Source organism: Eleutherodactylus coqui, chromosome 12 (assembly GCF_035609145.1).
Source record: "Eleutherodactylus coqui strain aEleCoq1 chromosome 12, aEleCoq1.hap1, whole genome shotgun sequence".
NCBI classification, from domain to species: Eukaryota; Metazoa; Chordata; class Amphibia; order Anura; family Eleutherodactylidae; genus Eleutherodactylus; species Eleutherodactylus coqui.
Window position 1 is genome coordinate 31,356,023 of NC_089848.1, and position 19,960 is coordinate 31,375,982.

General features: G+C 42.0%; 1 protein-coding gene across 1 annotated transcript in view; it reads left to right on the forward strand.

Annotated features, from left to right (window-relative positions):
• Positions 1 to 19,960, forward strand: part of NPSR1 (neuropeptide S receptor 1) — a 283,390-nt gene that overhangs the window by 16,362 nt on the left and 247,068 nt on the right. Inside the window, exon 2 of the mRNA XM_066584499.1 lies at positions 448 to 589. Coding sequence (XP_066440596.1) covers positions 448 to 589 — 142 coding nt within the window. The remainder of the gene's footprint in view (positions 1 to 447; positions 590 to 19,960) is intronic.

A 19,960-nucleotide genomic window follows, 5' to 3' on the forward strand; every position in this document is an offset into this window, starting at 1 on the left:
GAGTAAACAGCATCGCATCTCAGGGAAGCTAGAGATGGTACATCGCTAAGAAGGAGGCGGGGTTCTGGTAAAGCCGGAGAGTGAGAGCATGGAGCAGGCTCAGCGTGTGAACTGCCCACCGGATGGTTCACATCTTGTTTGCATACAGTATAAATGCCAATCTCAGGTGCGGGGAGCAAAAAGCACCATTACCCTTGTCATCCTGTCCTCGGTCATGGTTAGCAAAGGTTTATAGGGGAAATATGGTTTAAAAATGTTGACTCGATTTCTTGCAAAAGTTTGTGCCAATGTTCAGGTTTCAAAAATATTTCTAAATAAATTAAAGTAAGTGGGATTTTGGCATCAGAATTACATTTCAAGGATATCCATTCATTTTCATGACGATGTGATGACAATTTGCATATTTTTTATACACCAAATAAGTAACATTTATTTCTCCTTTTCTAGACAGAACAGCTGATTACTCTTTGGATTTTGTTTGTGGTTATCATGGTTGGAAATTCCATAGTTTTGTACCTGACCTGGAAGGAGAGGATACGGAAAAGAAAGTCTCGCATGACGTTTTTCGTTACACACCTTGCAATTACAGGTAAAGAATAAGAGTTCATAATATATGGTATAAACTGTCTGTGGGTTAATAGTTACCTTTATTTACCAGGCTGTGATCAGCCCAAGAATGTGTTAATCTTACATCCTGGAGAAATAACGCTACCGTGAAAAGTAATAGGAAAATTTGTTACATTATTTTAGAAATGCTTCTACTGTAGATTTGGAAGTGAAATGATGTTTGCAAAGCCCCGTTACCAAATCCAAAAACTCAGAATACATTTTTTTCTAAATTCATTAAAACCCGTGAGGACCTTTCACACGGGACGGAATAGGCTGCCCGACACACAGAAAGCCGTGGTAACTTCCGCACCCATTTCAGCAGGCGGCCTGCAGATTTTGATGTGGAATTGAAAATGACTTAAAAACCTGCCTGCCATTCTGTATCAAATTCCGCAGGTAGACCTCCAGATTTTGGTGTTGGTGATTTTGGCATAATTTTGTCCTGCGTGAAAGGTCCTAAAGCATTTAAAGTTTTCCACACGAGCTTGTTAAAGAAAATGCATTTGTATATTTCTCTAAATAGTTGAGGCACGGTCATAAATGACATCTAGAATAAAAAAGTATACTATTACAAAATTCACATAGAACCAGCAAATGAATATAACTTACCAGTTACTGACCATTGATCATAAATAGGGGGTCGCCGCAATAAGCATTTAAAGGTGTTTCCCAGGCATTTTCTATTGATGACACCTTGGGAGAAAAGCCTTTCTATTACATTTCCAACTCTGACCCTGATGACGATAAAACCTGGCAGTGAGCCAGAGGATCAGCTGATCAGCGGGGATCCTAAGCAGTGGACCCCGCTGTTCAACTATTGATGACCTATCCTGAGAATAGGTCATCATGAAAGGGGTTCTGACATCAAAAAAAAAAAATTGTACTCACCTTGCCTGGCCTGGCCCGATCGCCAGGCATGTCCCCTCCAGCCGGCATCTTCTTCTGTGCCTTTAAAGCAGAGCAGGAGCGGTCAAAAAGACCGCTTCCTGCTCTGGTCCGTCCGTCAGGCACTTCCGAGGTGAACGGACGGACCGCACAGTGCTTGCTGTGGGCGGCCCGTCCGTCCTGCTGAACTCCGGAGTGCTGCGCATGCGCAGTGGAGACGCAGCCCGTCCTGACTCCTGTCAGAGGGCAACTCTCCACTGCACATGCGCGCGATCCCGGAGTGGCGCGGCTCGTGCAGACAGAAGAGGAGGAGCAGCGCCTGCCGGGAGATGACCCCCCCCGATGTCAACAACAACAGGAGAACAGGTAAGTATAAGATTTTTATGCTTTAGCAGCCATTAAACCATGGGTTCCCTGGGTCCATTAGGCAGACCAGGGAACAATGGCTGCTAAAGCATAAAAACATTATTTGTGTCAGAACCCCTTTAATAAATGCTCAGGAAAGCCTTTTAAGCTTCTGAGTGCTATTCCACTTTTGCTCATGAAGCACAAGGAGCCCCAGTGACCCAAGGCACGAATGCAGCACTGATCTGGAAAAGCACACATAAGTATAGTTTTATGCAACAGCTTGTGGGAACAAAAGTCACTGCAGTTTTTGAGGTAGTTTGTTCTAGAAGTCAATCCAGCAGGATGGAGGAGTATAAAGGCTGGTTTACACGGGCCGATGATCGCTCAAACAACAGTTTAAGTGACAGCTTTGAGCGAACATTTTGCATAAACTATTAAGAAGCTACTGAGCTGCTTAAGAGCAATTAAGTGTGCAAATGAAGCCTTAGCTGAACGCAGTTAATACCCGAGGGCTCTTATCTACATTCAGCTCCTTTCTTCTCCACGGGGAAACAATGCTACCAGCACTCCCTGTGGAGAACTGCTAAGGCTGACCAACGATTTTTAGGTTGGACTGAATTTAACGATCAGCTAGCAGTGCCCGATGGGCGCACATTTAGACCCAATGAAAATCGCTAAAACGATCGCCTTTTAGCGATTTTTTTTTTTTGCGATCTTCAGCTTCTGTAAATGGGCTTTAAGTCCTTTTTTTATAGTTCTCACTTAAAATCATCTTCTGGTTTTTGCTTTACAAAAATAAATAAACCCAACTGCATCAAAAACAGAAGAATAAAAATTGTTGCTTGTGAAACGACCTTAATGGAATATTTACAATTTTCACTTTGTTATTTTGTCTCTATGAAGCGATGTTTATGGGACCAAGAACCCCTTCATTAGCAACATATGCAGTCGTGTTACATCTCAGTTATGTTCTCTGTGAAGGAAAGAATACCAACAGCATTCTAAGGGCTCATTCAGATAACCATATTCACGCAGGTATTTAGCCGTGTAAGAAAATTGCTGAAAAGCGCGACCCCGCGAAGCGTTGGATCCCAACGGGTTCATTCAGATTAGCTATTTTTTGTCGCGTAAAATAATCACACCGGGAAAAATAGCAAATACACAAATGTTTATGGTCGCTGGTTTTATATGCTGCGTGGATAGATAGGTCTTGCCCTATCTTTTGACATGATACGCAGCAAGTTTCAATGGAAGCTGGAAAAAAGGGAGGGGGAGGGAATTACCCTGCGTACAACACTGGGAAAGAAAGACAGCTGGTCCTAAGTAAGCATTATTGATCATTCCGAGCATTTTACAGTGATTGCTGGTTTTCATCGCTTCTACATATTTTTTGCCCATACGCAGCAGCGGCCCGTGTAAGTGGCTTGACATACACTAGTAAAGATCGGAACTGAATCGTAGCAAATCGTCATTCATGCGATTACACAGTGCATACAGGTGAATGCAAAAACACATGTGAAGGAGGCCTGATGTGGTCCCTGAGTCCTGTGACACCTTTGTGTAGCGTGTAGAATGACTTATACCATTTCCAGAACAAACAGCATAGAGGGAGCAGTGATCTGTGCTGGTAGTTCAAAATGATTGACTACTGCTAATTCCTCATTTAGACGGGACAACAGTCGTCTAAACAATTGCAGAAGCACTGACGTCACGGCTAAGGTTGTTAGCGCTCGTGCAGAGTATTTAGACAGGCAGAGTATCATACCATATGCCAGAGGCAATAAACCCTAAATTGGGACCTTAAAATATAACTTTTATTATTATATACTAAAAAATATAATAAAGATCACACTGTATAAATGTTAAAATTCCATATCAACCAGTGTTGACAGCGTGGACAGGGTGCGACAAACATAAGGACAAGTATAAGGAGCCCAAACTGTCCTCCCTATAAAGTACAAGGCTGCATCTAATTAGTCAGGCCCATTGGTGAATGCTTTTCGGTCAGATGCGGACCAAGTGGGATGCCAGGATTCCTTACTTAGGCAGCTTATACTGACCCAGATCACCAATAAGTCCCTATTATGGACACATGAAAGCAGCCAAGTGTCTACACTTACAGTTGCTCTGGGAGTTGCAGATATGGATCCCCTTACATAGTAACTGAGAGGCTGAAGGAGGCGCTGTGCTAAGAGGAACTGCAGTGATGGGTATGAGATTAAAAGATAAAGATCCCCCCTTAGACAGCAGATCACCGCTGGATTGCGGGCTTCACATCCTATGTGATCACCGATGAGTGGGAAACGTTTACACCAAGTGAGAGGCCTGCGATCCAGCGAGGAATTTTTGGGGCTAATATACATGAGCGTATATTGGCTGGCGTTTTCACGGCCGGTCGATATATGCTTCCATCTAAGCAGTTCCCCCCTTCCCCTCACCGGCTCTCTGCCTCTCTCCTCCCCTCCGAGCGGTTTGCAAAGGAAGTGGGTGGGACATAGGGGTGCTTAGCTCCGCCCCACCCGCTCCCATTGCAAACGCCTGAGTGGAGGAGAGAGGCAGAGAGCCGGTGAGGGGGAGGGAAGGGGGGAACTGCTTAGATGGAAGCATATATCGGCCGGCCGTAAAAACGCCAGCCGATGTACGCTTGTGTAAATAAGCACTTATGCTGCACAAATGGTCAGCAACAACGAAAAGAGAACTTTTTTTGCATTCATATGGGACGATTATTGCTAATTTTCATTCATTTGAATGAATTTTGAGCGATAATCAGCCCGTATAAATGACCCATAAGCCATTTTTCCTCTTCTCTGTTGGCTGTACAGAACTATCGCAGCTTTGAGCTGACAATCTGCTTAGTAGAGATGTTAGTTAAACAGTAGAGATGAGCGAGCGTACTCGTCCGAGCTTGATACCCGTTCGAGTATTAGGGTACTCAGGATGCTCGTTACTCGAGACGAGCACCACGCGGTGTTCGAGTCACTGCCATTTTCTTCCCAGAAAAGTTTGCGCCGTTTTCTGGCCAATAGAAACACAGGGAAGGCATTACAACTTCCTCCTGTAAAGTTCCAGCCCTATCCCACCCCCCTGCAGTGAGTGGCTGGGGAGATCAGGTGCCACCCGAGTATATAAACTGGGCCCGCCCGCGGCTCGCCACAGATGCACGCTGAGAGACATTAGGGAAAGTGCTGTCTTGCTGTAGCTGCTATAGGGAGAGTGTTAGGCTGTTATCTTCGTCTTCAAGAACCCCAACGGTCCTTCTTAGGGCCACATCTGACCGTGTGCAGTACTGTTGAGGCTGCTTTTAGCAGTTTTGCACATTTTTTTTTTTGTATATCGGGCGTGCAGACCATTGCATCCTCAGTCTGCAGTCATTTTACTGAGTATAGGGGCAGTACTGGTGAGGCAGGGACAGTGGTACAGGGAAAGAGATATACTGGCTATATAGGCAGTGGGCTTTTTCAAACAAATTGGGGAAAAAAATCTTTGAGCTGCCTGTGACCGTGTTCAGTTTACTGCGTGCCTGCTGGCGGTAGTAGTCGCTCATTAATACCCAAGACTGCTACTACTACTGAAATGGAACTAATACTGTGCTCCCCCTATACTGCTGCTAGTGATATGTTACTGGGGCCTGTCTTGACTGCTACTATTACTGAAATGGAACTAATACTGTGCTCCCCCTATACTGCTGCTAGTGATATGTTACTGGGGCCTGTCCAGACTGCTACTACTACTGAAATGGAACTAATACTGTGCTCCCCCTATACTGCTGCTAGTGATATGTTACTGGGGCCTGTCCAGACTGCTACTACTACTGAAATGGAACTAATACTGTGCTCCCTCTATACTGCTGCTAGTGATATGTTACTGGGGCCTGTCTAGACTGCAACTACTACTGAAATGGAACTAATACTGTGCTCCCCCTATACTGCTGCTAGTGATATGTTACTGGGGCCTGTCTAGACTGCAACTACTATTGAAATGGAACTAATACTGTGCTCCCCCTATACCGCTGCTTTGGAATTGTTACTGGGGCCTGTCTTGACTGCTACTATTACTGAAATGGGCGGTTGGGCAGCATGTAACCCAGGAGAAGTGGCAGCGGAGTGTCATGCAGGCAGTGATTGTGCTTTGTTGGAGGTAGTGTGGTGCTTAGCTAAGGTATGCCTTGCGAATGAGGGCTTTTCAGAAGTAAAAATTCTTGGGAGGGGGGGGGCACTCTTGCCGCTATTGTGGCTTAATAGTGGGACCTGGGAACTTGAGATGCAGCCCAACATGTAGCCCCTCGCCTGCCCTATCCGTTTCTGTGTCGTTCCCATCACTTTCTTGAATTTCCCAGATTTTCACAAATGAAAACCTTAGCGGAGCATAGGTCCCATACAAAAATGCTCTGGTCGCCCATTGACTTCAATGGGGTTCGTTACTCGAAACGAACCCTCGAGCATTGCGGTAAGTTCAACTCGAGTAACGAGCACCCAAGCATTTTAGTGCTCGCTCATCTCTATTAAATAGCTATTTTCTAGCAACCTATCTGTTTCTAAATAGTCCAATCTGCAGCGGAACTAGAGGTGGACATCAACAGAGGCCATATGGGACCCTTGATTTCTAACTCCTAATTTGGAATGTTCAATTTTGAACTTACCTGCATGAAACTTGTTGTGGTTGTAAAACACGCAACTTGGGTAAGATGGCACCAATAACGAAAAGTGGTACATTCACAAATAAGTAACTGTGGACTTTCAGTCAGAAGCATCAGCTTATGGTGGCAGCAGGCAACAGTCCCTGGTAACTTTTTTTTCTGGCTCTAGCCATGGCTAGATCTTGGCCACATCACGGCACCCCACTGGCTTTCATTCTCCTCCTGCAGGACCACATGTTATCCTACCTGCTACTTTTTTTTTGCGTCATCACATCACCCACTCCTTTGTTGTATCTTGTATATCTCAGGCTGCCCAGTTCAGTGGTCCCATATACTGCACCACCACCAGAAACATGGCTGCCGATTTATAAGAACAGACATAAATAAGGCTAAGGATCCTCACAAGGCCCTGAGGCTGACTAGCCCCCTTTTACAGTCAAAAGAGGGCTATATTGAACATTGAGCGCATGCCCCTTTTGTCGAACTACCCCCATCCCACCCGGTTCTGTTTCATTTCGACATTCTTCCATCTCGGGTGATGACCCATCCAATGGACCATACAGCTCAGGATCAGGGGGATAGAGTTGTTCATTCTCTTCAGCATCCCAGTTTTTCCAAATGTCCCATATGTTCATCCCAATCTTCCCAAATACCCCCATGTCCATGAACAGTATATGTACTCATTGATTTCCAACTGCTAATCTAAAAACACAGTGGTAACTACAGTATAAACCCCCTACTACTTGGTTCTCCATGAAGACACCTTACATATGGTGTCATTGCAGTTAGGGCTCATCCACATGGGTGTATGCGTAAAACGCTGCATAAACATCGCAGAGTTTGAAATGTGTATTGTTCCATTTTCCCCGTGTATAATCGCGTATATCTGCATAGGTCAGGCACACAAAAAAAGGGAAAACAGCCTAAAATGATGTTCTTCCTGGTTTTGTTTAAATTGATTAGAATGTTTCCTAGGAACATGCGTGAAAAACGCAACTGCTATGCTTGTACTTGTGTATGCATTGTGTATTATACGCACCCATAAAGAACTATAGGGCTGTTACGTGTGTAACATACCCAATGACTATACGCAATTGGGAATGAATCAATGAAATCCATTTACTTTCATTGACTCTATTCCCCGTGCATTACACGCCCAATATACACATGCGTAATGCGCATTGAAAATACTCTCATGCAAATAAGCCCTTTGGCTGCATTCCCACACAGTAGAAACGGCTCGCGGCTCAAATCCTTCCTAGCTGCGACAGTCAATGGCCACACGATCTTCCCGATAATGTCGGTAAGATCGTATCTCTCTTCGCAGCTGCGGCTGGGCGGAGTTTCAAGTGGTTGTGCTGTATGGGAATGGAGCTTTATTTTTGGGCCTCCGTGCCTGCAGGGCCCATGTGCAGCTGCAGAAGTTATCCTTATTCTATAGCATGTTGTCCTTGGGTGGATGACATGGTTTCTGAGAACATGAGAGCATGGAAGGGATAGAAAGTCATAGCAGGACTACATACTTTCTCTATAACTTATAGCCTCATTAACCCTATTTGTCAAAAGTATAGATACTTGGATATTAATTTATACATACAGTCTACACATAATTTGAGAATGTTAGTTATTTGGTGACTATACCAAAGGTACAAAGTATGAAACAAAAATGCATATGCAAATATCATGAGAAAACAAACAATATAATATAAATAGCATAAAAAGAAATGTGCCAGTATAAGTTGCAATGATGCCTAATTTACTCAAAAACAGTAAAATTGTATTAATTTATTAATTAACATAACTGATTTCACACATGATTTGTCTTGCATACATTTTATAGGAATTGTTTATTATAGTTTTTTATATTTAATATGCAGCAGCAATCACCTAATATTTGAATTCCCCGCCCAATTCCCATGTCCACTCATGCACCCTGTAACCCCACCCCCTTTTAGTTACCCCAATCAATGAACATGGATTTGTTTTCCCCGCCCTCTCTCAGATCTTTATACCCCTGACTGTTCCTGCAGCTCCCATGCTGAAGCATTTCTTTCCTACCTGTCCCCCTGCCACATACGGGTAAGCTGACTTCTTGCTTATCCCTCAGCATCCTACACCCTATATTGCCACAGCAATTCCTCCCCCTTCCATCTTAGTACAACCTTATCAGTTAATATATTCCAGTTCAAGTTACCCCGGTCCCTGCACTGAATCACCCTGCTGGCATCCTCTGTCATATATCATCCCTAATCTGATAAATCTTCATTTTCAGGACTTCTGACACATCCAAAAACCTTTGGAATTGTGTCCCCCCTGGCATCCTGCCGGTGAGCTGCTTTTTTATTTTTATTAATGTTTGCAATTTTTCTTTTAAACTTCCTTCCACACTATGGACCCGATGCCGTACAGCCACACAATTCCTGGCATACAAGCCCACATAGATGTTCTACACTCATTATTGTCTCCCCCTGCCTTCGCTCCTGGGGAACTTACCCCCCCCCCCCTCCCCCTTCCCACCCATGTGCTTTATGACCTTGCTATCCAATAGACATTTTTATCCTTATTTTCCCATGTGTATGTATATACATATACGCACTTCTATATGCACCTTCTTGGGTGGAGCGACTATATTATATCTCCCAATAGGCTGTACATTGATTTATATTCTGCAGTCGTTCTGGTCAGCCGGAAGCATCCACACGGTTTTCAGTCCATCTGCTTCTATATTGATATTTTTAGGATTAACTCCTAATTTGTTTTCATCTTATATTATAACAGATATTTGCTTTGTATAAATTGATGTCATCTTATTTGTACCGGATGTCTTCATTCACTCTCATATTTATGGTTTTTGTCATATATATTTTATTACTATTCCCATCTATGTTCTTATTATATATTTATCGTATTTATTGATACATTCCTAAAATTTCATTATGCCTATGAATTTTGTTTGTGTTCCCTCCCCCTCCCCCCTTTTTTCTTCCCTTCCTTTGTTAATTACTGCTCCACTATTTATTTGTGCATATCACTCAGTGTTTAATCCAGTGAAATCGTTGGAGGGGCTCGACCCTGAAACACGTTTTCACTTGCTGGTTCTTCATGTTGTTAAATAAAAGAGAAGTGCTTTCACGATCGCATCTTGGACCTTAATCTTCTGCTAGCTTAGAGTGTTGCGCCTTCACACCAGTATTTTGCACACTCTTTTCGCTATACTCACGCCCATCTTGGTGGAGCGTTATCTGGTTGGCAGCACCTCCATCATTTGAAACACTTTTTACTGCAGAACTATTTCACCCCTCTCACTGGGTCTTGCTCCACCCTCCATTTTTATCTTTGTTACCTGAATTTTCGCAACCTTTCTTCATTTTACGGAATTTGATCTTGATCTTAGCTGCAAGGAGTTCATGATTAGTGCTGCAGTTGGAGCCAGGAAAGGGTTTTTTAACGACTGAACTTTGGCAAAGATGATGACACAGGATGTAATCAATCTGATTTCGATGAAGGCCATTGGGAGATGTCCGCGTGTACAGTCAGCGTTTGGGTTGCATTAGCCATATGTTTACTATACTCAGCCGATTGTCTTGGCAGAACTCTACCAGACGATCACAGGCTTTATTTCTTTCTCCAAACCCAAATCGTCCTGTGATGGTTGTTTCTGGCTGGCTGACAACTTTTGAATTGAAGTCTCCCATAATGTAAATTCTGTCTTTCTTTTGCACTTCGTTTAGAGTTTTCTGGATGTCGGCATAAAATCTTCAATGGTTTCCTCCTCAGCATCAATCATTAGAGCATAGACCTGTAAGATTGAAATGTTCACTGGCTTATCACGTATCCGGATAGCAATGATACAGTCGCTGATTGTTCTAAAACTTTCTACTGCCTTTGAGGAGGCCTGCCATCAGATGCCATATCTGAATCATTTGAGAGCTAGGATTTCCAAGGCAAAGTTTTTACAGGGTAGGTCCTCAGGTCTTTCCCTAACCCTCCCCATTTATCCGGGCTTGGGAGCGGCGTATATGGATGACTCCTACTTGACTGGGTTCCATTTCCTATACAGATGCATAAATTGTCTTTTCTCCACACGTAATGAATGTCACCCAATGCTTTGTGTAATCCTTAGGAAGAATAAATCCCATTCCAGTTCTTTGTATTGACCACACATACTGTGTATTTATATATGCAAATGAGATACTCTATGTAAATGAGATACCTCCCCTCTGAGGTCTTTCTCCTCCAAGCTGAACAAGACCATTTTTCTAGCCTTTGATCATAAGAAAAAGCACTCCTCCCATTTAATAATCCAGTCGCCCATCTTTAAACCCTCCAACTCTACTCCATCTGTTTTAGAATATGGAGCCCAAAACTGAATCACATACTCAAGATGTTGTCTTACTATTGACATGCGGAGGAGTAATATTACATTGGTTTTCATCTCTCTTTTCATACACGTTAAAATCTTACTTGCTTTTGCAGCATTTGCTTGATATTGAGTACTGCTGCTTAATTTACTTGTAACCAGGATACCCGAGTCCTTCTCTTAGCCTGTAGTCTCCAGGTATATTCTGCTTAATGAACATGCCGTAATATGATTACTGTGGCCTTGGTGCATCATTTAACACTTATCAGCATTACAATTCATCTGCCATGTTCTTGCCAATGCTGACATCTTATCCATGTCTTTCTGTAATATATTACAGTCATGCTGAGTTTTAAGTATCTTCCAAAGTTTTGCATCATCAGACACAAATGACCCTTTACTTTCAATCTACTCCACAACCTCGTCCATAAAAAGTATTGGACCTAACGCAGATGCTTGCGGTATCCTATTACTGACTTTAGCCCATTTAAATTTCTCCCATTTACAACAACACTTTGTCCCATTTATAAAAACTGTCTAAAAGAAAAACTGTCTTTGTTGCTCATAGCAACCAATCGCAGAGAAGCTTTCATTTTACTAGACCAGTTTAAGAAATGAAAGCTGAGTGCTGATTGGGTGTTATGGGCAACCAATACAGTTTTCCTTAAGACAATTTTAATAAATGATGCCTTTTGTTTTCTGTCCTCAACCAATTCTTTACCCATGTGCATACATTGTCCCCTAGTCCTGGCATCTGAAGCTTCCTTACAAGTCTGTTGGGTGGTATAGAATCAAATCTAGATATATTACAACATTACCAACATCCAGATTTATACTTACCTCCTCGCAGAAACCAAGCATGTTGGTTAGGCAAACCTATTTTTCATAAATCCATGCTGGTTATCAGATCATTCACCATTATATACTTTTGCAGGTCATTTCACCTTTACATTCCCTATAAAGATCTTTGTGAGTCTGGAACGCTTTTTCTGAACCTCTCCATTCACTAACACAGCAGGAGTTCAATACTGAACAGCTGCTGTTTACACTAAACAATCAGAATTCAGGAATTCATGCAGCTTAAAATCTTGATTGATCATCGTTCAGTGTAAACAGCAGCTGTTCAGTATTGAACACCAGCTGTGTTAGTGAATGGAGAGGGGCCAGGGAGAGCGGGGATTGAAATCTCCTCCAGCTGCCCCGCCACCCTGCTGGCGCTCTGAGCCAGCCAACAATACTCACTCCTGTGTAACAGCATGGGAGCGAGTACACACAGGAACGAGTATCAGGCATTGTTTGCCAAACATTTAAAATGCGCCTTTAGTTTAAAAGCTCTATTGTAAGGCCTTATGTCCATGGGCAAAATATGATTTAAGATCCACAGCGGATCACCTGCATGCGGATCCGCATCCCATAGGGATGCATTGACCACCCGCGGATAAATACCCGCGGATGGTCAATAAAAGTGATTTTTTTAAAAAATGGAGCATGAAAAAAAATGGACCATGCTCCATTTTCGTGCCGGTCTCCCGCGGGGACGGCTCCCGCAGGCTTCTGTTTAAGCCTATGGAAGCCGTCCGGATCCGCGGGAGACCAAAATCAGGAATATACTCACCTGCTCCGTCTGCTTCATCTTCTCTCCGTCGCGGCCGGATCTTTTGTCTTCGAGCCGGCGCATGCGTGCGGCACACAACCGACGTGCCGTGCACATCCCCCGGGCTGCGACGAAGGGAAGATCCGGAGCAGGCGAGAGGTGAGTTAATTCTTAGGGACCCGCTACGGATTCTACATGGAGAATCCGTAGCAGGCCTGATTTTCCCCGTGGACATGAGGCCTTAGGGGCGGATGCTTAGGTGCTCTGAAGCGACTCTCTGTCATCTGAGACAGAGCCACAATGCCTCTTTGTGGTGTTATTGCAATTTTTTTATTTTATAAGTAAATCGTGACGCCAGTACCACATTAGCACAAGAATGTTAAATGTGATGCATTTTTAGAGATCACGAGAATCAGGGTTTAAAATGTAATAACTTTCTTTTCTGTTTCTTTGTTGCTGTCAGTAGCGATCATATATCAGTGCACACGTACAAGCCTTTCATTACAAGTGGTTATTTCTTTACATGTTAGGAGTATCATTAACAGGAATAATGTACCTGGGGTTCTCCAGGTTAAAGACAGAGATGATGCTCTGGGTAACATATGACAGTGCTGGTAGTTCTCTTTGGGCCGGTTTAATGACTCTTCATTGGCGTGAACTTATATTAATTTTATTTCTAATTTCAATATATTAATTATTAATATTTTAAATATTCTTTATTTAATTTTTATTCATTTACAATGGAAATATCCCATTATTGGCCCGCTGGATATAGTTAAAATTTTTAGCATATTGAATAAAGATTAATAAAACACTTTGAATATTATGTGAAAACGAGACAATAATAAATTGATAAAAACCCTGTCAGTGTACCCATAAGCAGTTCCAATCCCATGAATATCACATCACGAGATCATTGCTGGAGACATGTGATCCAGCCCCAGTGGAATGCTAATACATCATTACGTTCTCCTTTTTGGAAGGCACCATTGTGTTCACACCACGAACCCCCGGTCACGTGCACATGACCGACAACCGCGTAATCAGATGACACCGCAACATCGCCAGCACAAACCCCGCGAAAGGGGCGGGTAGGAAAATGTATGTTTAGTTCATTTGGTAAATTTATATATATACATATACAGATTTATAGACCAGGATTATGCTTGAAAAAGGCTTGTGTTTATAGCTGAAACGTGTTGCATTTGTTTTAAAAGAATACAACTTTTTGAGGATTTATCAGTACCGGTTCCTTTTATCTTCCTCAGGCTCTGTAGTCTATACAACGCTGTTCTGGATTAGGGGTGCACTCATGGGAGGCAGCCCTGTGAAGTAAGTTCCGCACTTTTATACTTCGTTTTGGAGCGTGTTCAGTGGAGTGCTGGGAATTTTTAAAGATTTATGATATTGCATTGGCGTGAACTGTGAGCTGTATACACCTTTGTTTTGGCCCAGGTTACGAGAGTATTCCATGGCTCTGGTGCCTGCAATTATAACTGTGCTTTGTATTTGGGTTCCTCTCCTCATGGTAACATGAATACTTCTGTGTTTTACCTCTCGTGTCTCGACCACCTCGCAAGGACTCTCCTGTGACAGGTCGCAACTCACCTCTGGATCTAACAACTCTTCCGGTAGCTTCCGGCAGCTGCCTGTGTGAGGGTATATGTATATATTGCCATATGTTTTTTATGCTTTTATACCTGTATGCAAGTTCTATTCAAAGTTAAAATGAGAAAAACTTATATGTCGCCTTACATCAGATATTCCAAAAGTTTGCAAGGCCGAGAGAGATGTGTCCAGAAATTCAGAGATGATACAGAACCGAACACGAAGGCCGTGTACTTGGCTGTTTTCCCAGAAGCGCCATATCTAGATAACGACTGTTCAACTACGTATATAACTTTCACTGTCTCAGGCCGGAAATCCGGACTTTACATATATGGTTATGCGGTGAATTTGAGCCAATGAGCCCATCACCCATTCCTAGTGATGAGACCAAAGGGTATAAGATCCCATGTAATCTGTAATAAAGGGCGCAGTCATGTCCCCGTGTGAGGAACTATACCAGACCTCCGTGTGTGGTGTCTCTTCTTTACCGCCGGCAGCGGGGCATTGGGGTGGGCCTGATTGGTGCTGTACGCAGAATTTCCCTGACACCTGACTGCAATGCTGACAGGAATTTTTCTTCTTCCGGTAATCTTAACTCACTCTCTATACCCACTAACACTGTCTATCTCTCTCTCTGATGGACACCCGAAGATTTTTACTATCTAACTCTCTTACTTGTTTGACTAACTCCTATCAACTACATACATGATCACACTGACTAACCATACGGTTCACTTGTTTAACATTCGACTTACTGACAAACTCTGCGCATTTTACTGTTCTGATTTGACTGAAATCTCACTGACTGACTGTCTTCTCACTATTACTATGACATGACTCCTCTCCTACCTCTCTCTCTCCTCACTCCCCCGACCTACACGATCAACTGCCACACAACTGCACTCCACTGGCTTGCAGCCAATCAGAGTTCAATCTGCCGGCAACCAATGAGAATTGACTGGCCACCTGGTAGATTATTAAAAGCGCTTTTGTAGGGCAAATTAAGTATTGGTTAACCCCTGCTGGTTATGCATGAACTGCCATTTAAAAACAAAACATTTTTCTAGGACCCATTTGGGCCACTACATTATCAGCCGTCTAACCCTTCTTTCCGCCAGCACAGCTGCTTTCATTGAGGTGCAGCCCGTCCCTAATGTAGAGCCTGCAGAGCAAAGTTAGCCTAGTTCTCTTTGAACCCAAACCTTTTCTTCCTCCAAAACTATCTGAGCCACTTAATAAATTCTCTAAGCTCCCGCTGCTTTTCTAGTAAAGCTCTTGGCACTGATGGAATTCCCAAAAACATTATTGGAGGTTCTAGACTTGCACCTTTCTTCTAGTTTCTTAAAGTCATATTCAAGGACTGATTTTGTCATTCTGTACTGATGTGTACCAGAGCTGCCTGCTTCCTGGTCTTCCCCAGACACAAAGCAGTCTATCCAATCTACCATCTCCCGAACCCGAATATCCAGAAAACACCACACTGTGCTGCCCTCGGGATCTCAGCGGCAGATGACCCTGTCTGTGCATCTGATAATAGAGTTCCCTACCACTGGCATCTGTCTGAGCTTTGCAGTACATAGAATGTGAATAGGAGTGCAGCAGTCAATGTCCTGGTTGCTGTATCAGCCAAACAGACCCATTTACTAGGGTATGCTAGCTCTGCACTAGCCTTCTCGATTCTTTTCCTCCAACCTTTTCCTCTGATGCCCAACTATTGCCCTCTTGCTCCCATGTTTGCCCACCTCCATCCTCCTACTTTCAACTGGCCTCAGTAAGTGTTGCTCAGTGAGCTCTAAACTTCTGTTCAGATTTGAAATACCATGAGTGTTGCAAGCTGCATAGATAGATCCAAATATCCAACTTGCATCTAGAGATATTCACCTGGTTCTGTAGAATATGTACTTTTGAATGAACTTTACTTTTTCCAAAGACATTCATTGAATGCCAATTAACTATGCACTTAATACTCTGCTAACGCAGTTGTTATCTCCGCACATGGGCTTCATCTACATCTTGCTTTTGTGTGGGCTTCATCTTTTCCTGTAGTGAACGCATACCTTAGCTTCCAATGCCTATTATCCTACACTTGTATACTCTCCTGTGGTACTTCAGGGGTCACAGGACATGTCTAAGTAGTCCTCCCACTGTCCTCATTCTATTCTTTCAGTAGGTACAGCACCATGTGTGATCTTTCCCTATAGGGTAATTTGATGTCATTAATTTAAAGAAGAGAAAATTGGCTTAGGAACATTAAGAAGCAGCCGCCTGCGGGTTCTATCTGCCAGAACATGTCATCGAAATGCACAGATATTCCAATGCTCTTTAATTAAAATATAATATTTGAATAATTTTCAATAAAAGAGAAGGTATATAGCCCAATAACCATGACAACCTATATATATATATATATATATATATATATAATATATATATATATATAGTGTTCTTTCTCACTCGTAAAAATGTATTTGTTACTTTTATGCTAAACATTGACCAATGGGTGTTGCGTCTACAAGTAGACTAGTCTGCCTTAGACCGGCTCATGATGGCCTATGGTATGCTTCTATATAGAAGTATAGTTTCTTCCCATTAGTGTGTTCTTTTTCAAAAACAAGAACACATGTCAAACATTTTTATATCATAAACCAACATGTTTCCAAAGGTGCAACTTTTGTGTTGCACCTCGCAAAATCACACTATGTGCGTGAACTGTATTATGATTCTTGCTTATTGTACTATCAATCAACTAATCCCATGTAGCTTACGTATTTCTGATGACCTTATGAAAGAACACATCGCAGGCACCGTGTTATGTGTCAGTCACCCTATAATACTCTTTATGTATTCAGATATCTTTTGCAGCAGCGGTATGGAGTCTTCTTTCTGTTTTCAGTTTTTGCTCCTTTATTTTTAGTCAACAGCTGAGGGAATCTAGTTTGGGATTTTTTAAAAATGTATGCGATGATTGTACGAGGCAAGGTGTTAGCAGACAACGCTGGAAAATGGAACTTCACTCAAATCTGGGCATTTCACTGGTAAAACACCTGCCTTACTGCTGATTAGCTGTCTGGTAGCGCCTCTTTACAGTACTGTGTACACTGCACTGCTATGTACCTGTGCTAGGTATGTGCTCTTTAGGACACCAGCTGAGGGATAGCTCTATTTAATTTTTTTCGGACCCTGAGTGTGCTACAGAATAAGCTTCAAGGGATTTACAGCTTTCAGCAACTATTTTGCACGAGCGCATTTATGCACCTGTAATATGGACGAGTACAGAAATGTATGGACCCAAGTGAATGTGCTGGATGCAACAATTACTCATAACAGCCAAAATGATCTATAATGAGAACTTAACCTTTAATTGCTTATTAAAAGAAAATGTTAAAAGAACAATCCTAGCAACAAAAAAGGAACCAACTGAGTATAAAAAATAGTGGAAAAGTTCTACCCTACCTAGAAAATTAAAAACAGAATTTAGCACCATCACCAGACGAGTTTTAATGGGCAGTCCAGCGTCATTGAGGGCACCTCTTCATTCATCCAGTGAACTGTGCACTAGAGGAAATCATACGAAGCAGAAAGTTCCAGACTGCTCTTTGGAAAAGTGGCAAGAACATTGAATGGGTATTAATGGGGGGGGGGGGGGGGGGGGGGGGGGGGGGCTGCAGCATCCTGAGACATTTGTTTTAATTTACATCACGACATTATAAGGAAAATCTATGTCAGCTCACAGCTAGTGTAGATTTACATGTCTGGCAGACAGCTAGCAATGTGCCTTTTACAGATGAAGTGCATACCTTTTATGTCTTTCACCTCAATAGGCTCCATGACTGAAAACTAACAGCATGTCTACAGACACATTTAGGGTTTATTCATGTCACAATCATTTTAGGAAATTTTGGAAAAATGCTTCGAGCTCCTGCCACCGGGTGTCGGCTGTAATAAACAACCTGCACCCGCGTTGTATGATGAGAGATAGCCGCGCAATCTCTCTTCATATATACCCGCCCCCGCAGGACTGTATGTCCTATAGCGGGAAGGGGTTAATATTACCTACATGTATATAATAAAACTCTATTCCTTTCTAATTTCTCTAATGATAGAGAGATAGATATGAGATAGATAGATAGATATGAGAGAGATAAATAGATATGAGATAGATATATAGGAGATAGATAGATAGGAGATAGATAGAGAGATAAATAGATATGAGAGAGATAGATAGATATGAGATAGATATGAGAGAGATAGATAGATATGAGATAGATATATAGATAGATAGATAGATAGATAGATATGAGATAGATAGATAGATATTAGATAGATATGAGATAGATAGATAGATATTAGATAGATAGATATGAGATAGATAGATATTAGATAGATAGATATTAGATAGATAGATATGAGATAGATAGATAGATAGATAGATAGATAGGAGATAGATAGATAGATATGAGATTGATAGATATGAGATAGAGAGATATAAGATGGAGAGATAGATAGATAGGAGATAGATAGATAGATAGATAGATAGGAGATAGATAGATAGATAGGAGATAGATAGATAGATAGATAGATAGATAGATAGATAGATAGATAGGAGATAGATAGATATGAGATAGAGAGATATAAGATGGAGAGATAGATAGATATGAGATAGATAGATAGATATGAGATAGATAGATAGATAGATATGAGATAGATAGATATGAGATAGATAGATAGATAGATAGATAGATAGATAGATATGAGATAGATAGATAGATATGAGATAGATAGATAGATATCATTAGAGAAATTAGCAATGAATAGAGTATGCAGGACGGCTCTCTAATGGTAGAGGCTGTTCTACATATCTATATTACACTATGCAGGACGGCACTACCGATCCCTGCTGTCCTGCATAGTATAATATAGATTGGTAGAACAGGTTCCGACATTGAAGCTGCGTTGTCCAGCCTGGTGTTGGAAACGTGTCGGACCTTGCCCCACATCAGAGCTGTGCTTGGAAATCTGAATGTTGGACAATGTCCGACACTGGATTGGAAAGGGTTACGGTACCGGCCTAAATATCATGGGTGCCAAATTATCTCTTCATGATTGTTGAAATAGGAGGGTGTACTTACTTGTTCTGAATGTTGGTTTATGTTTTGTTAATAATGGCTATGGGTATTGAAATCCTTTGTGGTTTTCTGTTGTCAAAGGTTGTTTGTTTCTAGGTTTTGGTGAGGGGCAGATAATTGTCATTTATGCCCTGAAAAAACCCCATAAAAGTAAAGGAGGCGTACTTTCGTTTTTTTCACAAAAGGTATCTGTTTTTTTTGTTCTTCTCAAAATTGCATTTTACTTCTCTTTTGTATTTTATTCCCATTATATAAATGTGCGCATCTTAAACTGATTACATAACTCTAAATAGACTCTAACTGCTCGTATTAAGTGAATCTTCTCCTACAAGATAGTCAGAGACTATAATGCTGTCAGCTAGTTTGTACTCCAAATATCAAATGTGAAATGCATAAAAGCTTTCATCTATTTAACTCTAGTATTAATATATTGGACTTGTTTAATGTCGAAAAATGTTCTACTTAATATTTTAAGACACTATATTAATATCTATCTTAACCCATTAAGGACCAAGCGCGGTAAATATACGGTGCCTGATCCTGGGCTTAAAGCCCAGCTGATAGTAAAATTACGGTGGGGATTTAAGCCTCCTGCTCTAGAATCAATCAGAGTAAGGACAGGGTAACAGCTGTTAGTAACAGCTGATCACCCGGAGAAGGCAGAAGGGTTTTTTAACCCTTTCTGTCTTCTCCTTCCCCGAGTACACGGCGCTCAATGAGTGCTGTGTACTGAAAAGTAAATGTGGAAGTTTAACTTCCACTATGGGAGCCCAGGGTCACGTGACTGCCAGGAT